The sequence below is a fragment of the Carassius carassius genome, chromosome 7, assembly GCF_963082965.1.
Source record: "Carassius carassius chromosome 7, fCarCar2.1, whole genome shotgun sequence".
NCBI classification, from domain to species: domain Eukaryota; kingdom Metazoa; phylum Chordata; class Actinopteri; order Cypriniformes; family Cyprinidae; genus Carassius; species Carassius carassius.
Window position 1 is genome coordinate 16,260,252 of NC_081761.1, and position 12,149 is coordinate 16,272,400.

General features: G+C 37.9%; 1 protein-coding gene across 1 annotated transcript in view; it reads right to left on the reverse strand.

Annotated features, from left to right (window-relative positions):
* Positions 1–7,129: 7,129 nt before the first annotated feature.
* The window catches only part of fhdc1 (FH2 domain containing 1), a 33,696-nt gene continuing 28,676 nt past the window's right edge, over positions 7,130–12,149 (reverse strand). The window contains exons 9-12 of the mRNA XM_059554030.1: positions 12,070–12,140; positions 11,123–11,240; positions 10,797–10,961; positions 7,130–10,197 (exon numbers count right to left, since the gene is read on the reverse strand). Of these exons, the coding sequence (XP_059410013.1) occupies positions 8,098–10,197; positions 10,797–10,961; positions 11,123–11,240; positions 12,070–12,140 (2,454 nt within the window). The 3' untranslated portion in view covers positions 7,130–8,097. The remainder of the gene's footprint in view (positions 10,198–10,796; positions 10,962–11,122; positions 11,241–12,069; positions 12,141–12,149) is intronic.

The following is a 12,149-nucleotide window of genomic DNA, read 5'->3' on the forward strand; positions in this document are numbered from 1 at the left end:
AAAACACACATGTGAGAATGCTGTTCATAGACTTCAGTTCTGCATTTAATACAGTAATCCCCTCCAAGCTGATCTCCAAGCTCAGCCAGCTTGGATTCAGCACACCCATCTGCAACTGGATTCTAGACTTTCTGACGAACAGACCTCAGGCTGTTAAGTTAGATAACCTCTCATCCTCCATCATCACCCTGAACACCGGCGTGCCACAGGGCTGTGTACTAAGGCCTCTCCTGTACTCCCTATTCACCCATGACTGCTTTCCTGTTTATGTCTCCAACACCATAATAAAATTTGCAGATGACACCACGGTGATCGGTCTGATCAAGGATGACGACGAGTCAGCCTACAGGGATGAGGTCCAGCACCTGGCTGTGTGGTGTGCCACCAACAACCTGGAACTAAACACCCAGAAGACTAAGGAGATGATTGTGGACTTCAGGTGGACTAAGAGTCATGCACACACACCCATCTACATCAACGGAGCTGTAGTGGAGCGTGTGTCGAGTTTCAAGTCCCTTGGCATCCACATCTCTGATGACCTCACCTGGTCCCATAACACCTCCACACTGGTCAAAAAGGCACAGCAGCGACTTTACTTCTTACGGAGCCTTAAGAAAGTTCACCTGAGTTCCAGGATCCTTGCTGAATTCTACCGCTGTATACTCACGAGCATACTCACGAACTGCATCTCAGTATGGTACAGCAATTGCTCCGCATTTGACCGCAAAGCACTCCAGCGGGTGGTGAAAACTGCTCAACGGATCACCGGCACCCAGTTAACTTCCATCGAGAACATTTATCAGAAGCGCTGTCTGGGCAGGGCAAGGAACATCATTAAGGATGCCTCTCACCAGGGCTGAACTCGGACAAAAAATCGGCCCGGGCATTTTTGCCCAGACCGGCCCACTATACGATCATAAACACCACCCATCTTTGCACGCCCTTAATTATATGCATACCAACTCCTATTCATTAAAACCACTAATGTCATGTAATGAGTGAGTATAGGATCGAGTGAGAGTTAACAGATGAAATAAGTCAAAATTGTATATTTATTAATACAGTTGAACTATACTCCACAGCGGTGAATCCTAAAACAAGCTATAAGCGGCTCTGGCATAGCAATACCAGTGTTTCTTACAGGATTTTTATTAAAACTATGGTGGAGAAAATTTTGTGCATTTTAATGTTAAATTCATTAATCTGATGCACTTTGAGAGTTCAAAATTAAAAGCTCCAACCCATATTCAGTGTGCAAATTAAACAAAGAAAAATTCAAACCTCTTTTAGTTACAGTGTCTATTTACATTACACCTATACATAATAATAGTTATAATATTAATCCAATGACAGTAATAGCCATATTTTGTAAAACAAATGCACAAAAAAATAAAGGAAACTTTCATAATTAGTTGTACCAATTTCTATACTTGAAAGAGATAAGCACATGATCTTTTATTTTGACGCAAACTGCATCAAGCTTTTATTTTGGCGGAAAACATGGTTTACAAACGCCTCTTATTAAATTTCTAGTGAATTGCAGATGTGGAAGTAATCTACACTCAATAGATTAGTGCCTCAGTGTTTTGAAAGTAGTTATGCTTACCGCAGGCTCTACACTTACTCATCTCTCTCCTGATCCTCCGTCCTCACTATCATCATCTGCCACAGGAGCTGATGAAGGTCAGAAAACATATATTTTGACACAGTTTACAGTGTCTGCTTTAAGGGCCTGGTTCTATTTTTTCACGCTATTTATCTGCACATTCCTTGCGTTTCTTCTCCATCTTTTTTTACAGATACACACTGACACTGCTGCCGCTCGCTCACTCGTTTAAAGTTGTGATTGGGCCAGCCCAGTGTCAATCAAGAAAAGAGCCAATGGGCCGCTGATCTACGTGTTTCATGGGCTGGTCTGTCAGAAAAAAAAACTAACACTGACTTTGACCAATGCATTACACCGGCGCAAACCCAGCGCCGCCAATTACGCAAAACAAAACAAAACGAATGGGCCGCCGATGTACAAATTTTATGGGCCGTTTAAAAAAAAAAAAAAAAAAAAACGTATGAGTATGAGATATCAGCCCAAAAAGCACGTCGGCCCACCGGGCAAATGCCCGGTATGCCCAATGGCCAGTCCAGCCATGCCTCTCACCCTAACCATGGACTTTTCACCCTCCTTCCATCCGGCAGGCGTTACAGGAGTCTACGCTCTCGCACTAGTAGGCTCAGGAAGAGCTTCTTCCCCGAGGCTATGACACTTCTGAACGCCACACCACCAATCTAACCTGCACCTGCTCTTTTACTGCACTGGTCACAGTACTTTTCTGGACACACATGCATTTGCACTAATCATATTTTGCACAGACTGCACACTGTTCTAGCTATTACTGTAAACTGTCTAAAGCCGTTACTGTACAAAGCACAGTAAACTATTTCTATAAAAACATCATTGCACTACTGTTATTCTGTATATACTGTAATACATTGTTTAACAATACTTTTACACACTCATCCAACTGTATTTATAATCACTGTTCTCACATTGCTACTGTTCATAATGTATATATAATCCTACATTGCTCTGTTCATAATGTACATACAATCCCTGCATTTGCATTCCTATTTATACTCTGTACATACTCTGCTCTATACTGTATATAGCAACTCCACTGTACATTCTGTATATCATTGCTTCACTTATTCTGCACTTTTATGTATATAAAACACTATATTCTTGCACTTCTGGTTAGATGCTAACTGTATTTCATTAGCTCTGTACTTGTACTCTGCATAATGACAATAAAGTTAAATCTAATCTAATCTAACCATAAAGATGTGGCCTATGGTTACTTAATAACACTGAGCTGAGAACTATTTTTCAAATCATCATGTTCTGAAGCTCCACTGCTTTCAATAATGATGCAGTTCATTTTAATTCTGCCTTGACCATAAGCAACAAAGATAATATTCCTTTCTTGCTTGGTTGTTTGGTATAAGAAACTTGTTTGAACGTCTCATTTTACATTACATTTTGCTCCAGTGTCAACTTTCACCACAGTTGGAGTTTTGCTGTGCAGCATGACACATCCATCTTCTTTTTTGTTATGCCAGGATAGGACAGTGTCTACAAACTTATACATTTCCACATTATAAATATAACAGTTCTTGATGCTTCTGGAACCAATGCTTCAAGTCATTGTTCAAACTCGATTTAGTTGTGCAACTCTTGTATTTAACTCTTATAAAAATTTTATGTGCTTTATGCTTTAGGATGGATACTTCTCTGCCTTTACTCTTTGAGTGTTTCCAAAATTTCTACTGCTATTTGTGGACTGGAAATCTTTTTTTTTTTTTTTTTTTTCAGATTTGTGATTTTATCTTATGCTGTGGCGCCTCCTGCTGGATGTTAATTGTACTGCATTAGTAGTTTATTGTCTTGGTTTTGGCAACAGCAAACTTAGTGACTTCTAAATCATACCTAAATAATAATATTAGCACTTCTGTCAACCAACTTTACGCAATTCTCTTTAGATCACTGTTGAAGGACTCTTGAGGACTTTTTCTTCAGACCTTCTCTGTATTCTTTCCTTTGTCACGACTCAATAATGCGATGCCACGATCTTGGCATTGCTAGAAACATGCTCACAGATTCCCTTAAAAAAATTGAATAATTGTGATTTCTGAAAACAATTCCTCAGGATTGTTAGCTAACTGCACTAACTGTCCAACAAGCTAGTTGCTGTCCTACAAGCACAAGGAATATTGCTGTATTTACACACAAGTTCAATGTAGAAAATCTAATATTAACCTTAGTTTGTTCTGGGTCATGCACAAACTGATTATGTTGATAATATAGTGGTGGTTTTGGCATTTTTGCATATTTCTTGATAGGACCCCTGCTGAAAACCGCAGCATAAGGTATGTTTTGCATGCTGGGACCAGCTTGGGATGCTGGCGTGCTGGTGGACCAGCATTTGTTGTCTTTTGGGTTCTGGTATGATCCAAGCAAGACCAAAACAAAACATGTGTATGTGTTAGATATCATTTCTTTTGATAGAAATGAAAGACCAAGACAATTTTAATAAAGTATATATATATAAATATAAATATATATCTTATAAAAATATATATATATAAAAATATATATTTTTTATATATATATATAAAAAGAATGTTGCTGGTTACATGTTTACATTGTAAAATCCCTTTTGTTAAACAAACACTGTTCAGTTTTCATATGATCCTAATTTACAGAGAGTAAAAGTAACAATGAAGCAGTGTTGAAGTTAGTGAAATAATGTAGATTCACTCTACAAGTGATGACTGAGCATTAGTGATGACATCTGCAGTTAACAAGCAGAACCACTGAGGATAAGAGGAACAGCAGGAACAGAAAAAAGAGAAGAGGTGAGCAGAAACAACAACTTACAGCCACAAAGCCTTAGATAAAATCAATATCTCACCAGAGAGTTATTAAACAACTGTAAAAACAGAATTACCATATTCACTTATTGCAAATCAGTTTGGCTTTGTTTCTTTCATGGCACATACACAAAGGCTGCTAAAGCCTGTTACCATTATGGTGATTAGTGTTACCTTTAGTTGGGCACTTAGCCACTGATTTTGTTTGAATTAACTCTGTTTCAGCAATTGATAAAAGTGCATGCTATCATTATTTTCAATAATATTATAGTTCTGACTGCATTGACATATCTTTTACTATGTGCACACTTTGAAATCAGTGATGGATTTGGACATATGTGATTTCCCAGATAAGTATGAAAGTCTTTAAAAACACCAACTTTCAGTTTTGATAATTATAATTTAAGAGATTAGATTTTTCATTTCTACTTTCAACAGAGGGAGCGCAATAAATAAATAAATAATTAAAAATTCAATAAATCATATGTTTTACCCTTATTGGTTTTCCTTTACATCTTTAATGTGTTAAATAGAGAAATATGCAAGCAAAACTATGTTTGTCCCCAGAACACTGCTTGTATACAGGCAGCTGGCCTATTGACACTCAACCCATCAAAGCCCATTCCAGTAAACTAGCATCATCAGCTCCATATTGCTTAAGAACAGCATGAATATCCTGGTTCACCAGCTAGACCAGCACTATACCAGCATAATCCAGCCTGGAGCAATATACCAGCATAGAATCCAGTTTATGCTGGATTTTTCAGCAGGGACAGTGGAGATCTGACAGGAAGCAAGTAGGAGAGAGAGAGGCGGGTGAATGGGTTGTTTGGATCGGGAAAGGTCCACGAGGTGGGATTCCATCAGTACTGATATATATGGTGTTTTAAACATGATATTCAACATTTGATTATTCACACAGATTAATCTAGATATTATTCCTGTAATTATTTATTTATTTATTTATTTATTTGATAAGATCCCTGATGACCTGCAAAAGAAAAGTGTAATTCCACTATAAAACCCTTCAGTAGGTTACAGGAAAATCTGTATAATGTGTTCAGTGCTAAATAGTTTAAACCAATATTACATGTAAATAAAAAACATTAAAGGAATAAATAGTTCACATAAAAAAATATTTCTTAATGCTTTTTGAACTATCCCTTTAAGTGCAATGAAAATAGGTGTTTTCGCTTAGTTAAGCTGTAGTTTGATATGTAGAGTGATACAAATGAAAGTGCCTTTAAGAGTAAATAGTTCTCTACAGGAACACCATTACCATGGCAACTTAAGAGCCAAGAGAGACCACCATAAAAGTCAGGCGCTGGGAAAAGACGGCATTAACCAGAACTATTTATGCTTCTTCAAAGAATGACCAGCAGGTGTCATTCTAGTAGAGGAAACGTTTCAAAACGAAGTTTTGACAAAAGAGTGTTTCCCTGCCACAGTAAGGTGCTGAGCTTTAGTGCTGGTAAAGTGTAAAGAAGAGGGCATATGAACAAAATGATATTTGTGTTCAATATATATATATATATATATATATATATATATATATATATATATATATATATATATATATATATATATTTGTATAGGCTTAGTATGCTTCATTTGCATCTCTTTCTCTTTCTCACACACCCGCACAACTAAACACTGGGTGTGGTTCAACTAAAAAAAAAAAGGAAAAAAGAAGAAAGTGACCATTTTTCATTTTTCATTTTTCACAAAATAATCACATCACTGTAATTCACAATCAGCGAATTTAAATATTCTTAATATATTTTCACATATATTTTATTGATTAGCTTATATTGATTGTAATTCTACAATCACAGAGAACAGGGCTCAGAAATAACATTCAAAATAGAAAATTCAAGCAATATCAATAAAAGGTACAACACATTGGCATATATGCCCAACTGTCTGACTGGACAAATGCACATAAGGTTTCATTTCAAGCTATAGCTTAAAATGATTTTGCTCCAAATTTTGCTAGCTTTTTTTTTTTTTTTTTGGTTAAACCCCTATCTACAGCTGGAACAAGGATTCCATTGTGTCAGACTTGACCATGTTGCCATGGATGCATTCTAAAGCATGTTAACCAATCAGCACTAAATATACAGATACAGTATGCCAATGCATTTACCCTTCTAAGAAAAATAAAAAAGCATTGTACATTGTAACTGAGGTACACCTGCAGAACTTTGTGAAAAGCCAATGATTCACTTGACGAGTGAGCCATCAGAATGTAAGAACCAGAGGTGGCAAATATGATTCTAGAGTTAGAAATAAGGATTTTTTGTGTCGTCATAGTCTGACAAAAGTATTGATTTCATCAGCTGACAAAAGTCTATTATTGTTTACCTATTCACACTTTTTTTTTTTTTTGCATTTATGTTAAATATATTTATTTTTTCAAACTCATCCATTCTGTTTTGAGTATATCATTTATACACTTCCTCACCAACATGGTGGGTGCTTGAGAAGGAGTAGACACACATATATAAGGGTAAAAGCATGTAAAAAGCCTTCCTAGGTTCATATTAATTTATTAATATTATTCATCGTTCATTCATGTTTATTTATAATACATTAATGGATGTTAATTAAGATATTGTTAATTGTTATTGTATGTGAACTACTGAATAAATGTTTAGAACCTTATTGTAAAGTGTTGCCACTTATTCTAACACTGATTTGTTAGTTTTGAGCAACGTTGACTATCTGTCAACTTTATTTCAAGCAGATACTGTGAGAATATTGGATGCATACAGTGTTTGTGCTTTCTCAAAAGTCTGAGTCTTTCCTCTAGCACCAGGTTTTGCCACTCCTGGTTAACAGTATGGCTTTAAAAAGAAAGAACTAGCAGTCTATTCACAGAAAAGTCACAAATACAGTGTCATCAGCAGCAAGACAGTGTACAGCAGCATGTACCCTGCATAAAAGGCAAATTGAAAACAAGCAACTCGGCAGCAAAGATTTTGAACATATCCAAAAACATCACTGGAGAGGCATCTTCGAAACTACTAGCTGTAGTAATCATTGCATCAGCTACACTAAGATGTATTTGGATAACATTATTAGACATTCATCAAACAGTCTTCAGCTTGATTTGTCATCATGCACATGTGAAATGTGGATGAATCTTTGAGTGTTCATGAAGCTGTTTTAATGGAAATATTACCCTAGTAAACAGTACTACATTTACGTTTAGTACACATATAAAATAACAAAGCAAGCATATGTATATATGACAAATTGTCTTCTATTTTATTTGTTCTCACAATTTGTAATAACAGCTCACAAGATCTTTGTAGACTTATTATATATAGATAATAAAATATAGGGTTAATCTAACACTATTACAATTTGTGATTGATGTGTTTTCTGTGACAATTGATAATGTGTCAGCTATATGGAAAAAAGGCCATCAAAATCATCCTTGTGTGGATGTGGAAGTGCTACTAAATGTGCTGTCAAAAGTAGCTCATATTATTCTTGAAGCTGTTACTGAGCACCCAGCGACACAACTTCAGCTACATTTTAAAGGCTGTAGATACATTCAGAACAATTTAAGAGGCTTTTGTGTCTCTAGTAATTCCAGTATATGCAAAACATTTTGACCATCCATGTTTAACGTTGCTTTTAGAGCCACAGTGTAATATGTCCACTCTACTTCCATGTGGGTTTGTTGGTCCTGCTCGAGATGGAGTCTCTAATCTGTGTGGATCTCTCTGAGAAACTGCTACTTTTAAGGGAGTGCTCTCGTCCAGACTGCGAGGGAGGTGTGTCACTGCTTCGACTAGAAGCCCTTACACTCTGAACCCTCCTAATAGACCCCCCTAGTTTATCCTCGCTCCTTGGCAAAGGTCCGCTACTGACAGAGTCTGTTCTACCACCAGGCAGTTTCTGAGAGCTAGCTCTGGCTAAGCTCTTTGATGGTGTTCCTGTTACAGCTGGTGAAGGCATGTCCTTTTTAGATCTGGAAGAAGATGCCACAGTGTTGCGAGCAAAGCTAGGCAAAGGCGAAGAACTTTTCAGGGTGTTGTTGGGACTGTCAGGTGTTCCAACTTCTGAAGTTCCTTGGGCCTGAGCTTTGGCCAAGGCACGCATTGTAGAACGACATATCTTTTCTTCTGGCGCTGGTTTTGAAATGTTACGAACAGGTTTAGGATTTGTTTTCTTGATGGAGGGTCTGTTTTGAGTCGAATCCCTTGCCAACCGAGAGCTGCTTGGTGTCGCTCCTCGTTGTGCCCTGGGATCCTCTGGAGGGAGGCTTGAATGTCGCGCAGGTCTACCTTGCCTCTCACCTCTCCTGGCTGGCATGCTTTGGTCACGATGTGGACGCCTGGGTTCAATGTTTTCATGTCCAGAAGGCTTTTCGACTTTCTTCATGCTGCTACTAGAGCGATTCTGCCTTGTAATGGGCACCACCTTGCGCATGTTCTGAGTCTCAGTTGCTGTGAGGGTTCTTGTCGGATGACTGGCATTAGCAAATCCTTTGGATGTTGTCTTGGTTTTGACAAGTGTTGTTTTGGTGCTACCGGTCTTGACTGCTTTCTTGCCAACTCTTCGCCCTTCAGCTGTGTCACAGCTATCTGTCTCTGCTTCTTCAGTAGTTACAGATGGACTGACTGATTCTGGACATGCTTGAGTGATCCTTCCGGCAAGTGGTTCATCACTTGACGTGGACACAATGTGACAATTGGTGGACTCAAAATTGGAGGAAAGGGAATTGGTGTCCTGAATAACTCTTGGAAAGTTGGCATCCTGTGACTTTGGGTTAAGTTCAGATCTTTCTTGTATGATAGGAGAACTCTCTATCTCAGAACAGTCCAGCACAATGGAACAATCGGTTTCAGTGCAGTCCATTACATACAACACAGGTTTCTTACTGGACACAGAGGGATCCAGGGGCAATGGGGTGTCACAAGTTGTTGAGGAAAAGGTACTTGTGTCTGCTTCCTCCCTCTGTGATATTTTTTCTGGTTCCTCTGAACTCCTGCTAGATGGGGGTGTATCAAGGACAAATGCTTTAGGAGAGTTTTCTTCCCTTTCCAGATCTGTTACAAACACTTCATGCTGGTTGTGCACAAAAACATGACTGTTATTATTGATCTGGATGGTTATCTCAAAGGGCTGAAGACCAGTAACTAGTTTGTGTTTCTCCACAGAAACCCTCATGTGTCCAACACTTTGACCAGATGTGCCCTGAAAGACATGCTTTGCATTACTTAATTGAGGTGTAAGTCCACCTTCAGATAGAGAAGTGTAATTATTATTATTGTAGGGATCATTGTTCATGTTGTAGCCAAAACTTGAGTATCTAGCTAAAGGACTGATGGGTTCAGTCTCAGCCCTTGGTGAAGTTGCCATCTTCTCTTGGTAAACCTGACTCTCTGGACCCAACTCCCTATTATCATCCTGTAAGACAAGCCATGGCATGGTCTTTCGTTGATGGTTCCTGCTTGGACGTGGCAGGCTGCTGAATTTTGTATAGTCACTTGCTGAAGACCCAGATATCAGTTCTGTGTGATGGTAACGTCGGGCACTAGCTGAGCGCCCCAAAGGACTGTGGGGGCTTTGAGGTCTCGATTGAAGCAGGAAGTCCAGGAGGCCTTCTTTGGTTAGGATGTCAACATCATTTTCACTGCTGCTGCGACCAAAACCACCTGCCTCAGTATTGGCTGCACCCCAGGCACACCGTCTCTCCTCCAGTTCCCGTAAGCGACGCTGTCTAGCTTCCTCCTTCAGTTCCCTGTCCCAGTTGTCCTGCAGAAAAGTGAATAAGAGATCACTTTAGGAGTTTGTGTCTACACATATATGATCTGTAGCATGATTCATAAATGCCTTAAGGCCAGATTTACTAAACAGGGCAAATTAGTGTTAGAAAAATGCAGATGGGAGGGGAAAATTCTGCGATTTACTGAGAAGGTGCACATTACACAGACGCAACATCTCATTTCCATAATGACAATCTACCAGAAACAGTGCAAAATACTGCCTGATTTAAGACTTTTTTGAGGGGGGGAGTTAAATAATGATACAAATACCAGTAAATTGACGAGCACAAATCTTCATAAATTGTGTTGTGTGATTCATTTAAATACTCTCCTCCCATAAATTTACAGATTGAAAGGGAAAGATCTACAAGTGCATATTCACTAAAGTGAGTCACAAAAATAACATTGTCCACACCTTTTCAGTTCTAATTTCACACTGCGTGTCTTTAGTAAATCCTTTTTTAGGGTTTGGACTGGCGCAAGCTGATAGTAAATCTCAATCTTTATGTCGTGACAAATAAGCTATTAATTATCTTATTTTAAATTATGTTAAATGTAACTTTTGCATGTAAGTCATGTGAAATTTACCTTTACAGCTTTTTTGAACTTTAGGCAGAAATCTTGGAAAATTCTAAAGCACTCATCCAGTTTGAAGGTGTCTTTGTCTTCACAGAAGAAGTCAATGAGGGCATTACCCTCTTTGCGCAAGTCCAGCCTGCGATGTTTAAGGTCCTGCAAGGCTTGTGTAGAGCTCTAACAAATAAGAAGAAAGCAGGTGAGTTATTCTTATTGACATAAAAAGTTAGTTAATCCATTATAGCTAATAAAACGAAAATATAAAGACAGTAGAAATACAAAAAGAGACAAAACCAAAATGTACTACATAATAATTATTCTGGGAATGATTCATTTACCTGCAAAAATGGATCTAGCTGCTTTTGCAGCTCAACGTCATCCTGAATTTTTTGTTCCAAGGAACGCGTTTTGACATACAGAGAGGAAAACTCTCCTTCTATATTTTCTACTGAAATTCTTAAACAATAAAAATGTAAGTCAGAGAAAGACTGAGGAAGGAAAAAGTTTAATAGAAAGTTTCAGTGCATAATGACTATATTTTTAAGAAAAGTCAAAACTTCAATCAAAATAGTTGTTTGGTAGTTTGGTTTGACACTGCTGTAGTCATAATAACAGTTAATACAGTCAGTATTAATAAAATTCCATTAAAAGGGATAGTTCACCCAAAAATGATGTCATTAATGTCATTAATTACTCTCATGTCATTCCAAACCTGTAAGACCTTAGTTCATCTTCGGAACACAAATTAAGATATTTTTGATGCATTCCGAGAGCTCTCTGAAACAACGTATCCACGTACAAACGTTGTTTATGTTTTTGATACTCTACAAAATGCCGCTAAAGGGTGACACTGAGGAGACAAATTGTTGAATAAATTCGTTATTTTTGTTTTCTTTGCACACAAAAAGTATTCTTATAGCTTTTGTAAAATTACGGTTAATCCACTGATGTCACATGGATTATTTTATCTCCTTGCTATGTTTCTGAGCCTTTATCATGTAAGGATCGTTGCTGTCTATGGGAGAGTCAGAGAGCTCTCGGAATACATCAAAAATATATTAATTTGTTCAAGCGTCCAACTACTGTACAAGCGAAGATCAACAAAGGTCTTACAGGTTTGGAACGACATGAGGGTGAGTAATTAATGACAGAATTTTCATTTTTGGGTGAACTAACCCTTTAAGGTGTTCTACAGTTTAATAAAAATAATGGAATGATTATTATTGATAGAAGTTACCTTCCACTTTTGTTTGCAATATGCATCAGAAACTAATACTGTTGTTACCTGACTGCACTCTGAACATGCGCTAGCTTCTCTGGGAACTTCAAGAGGGCCTCATCCTTTTTCTGTGCTTCCTTTGTGAT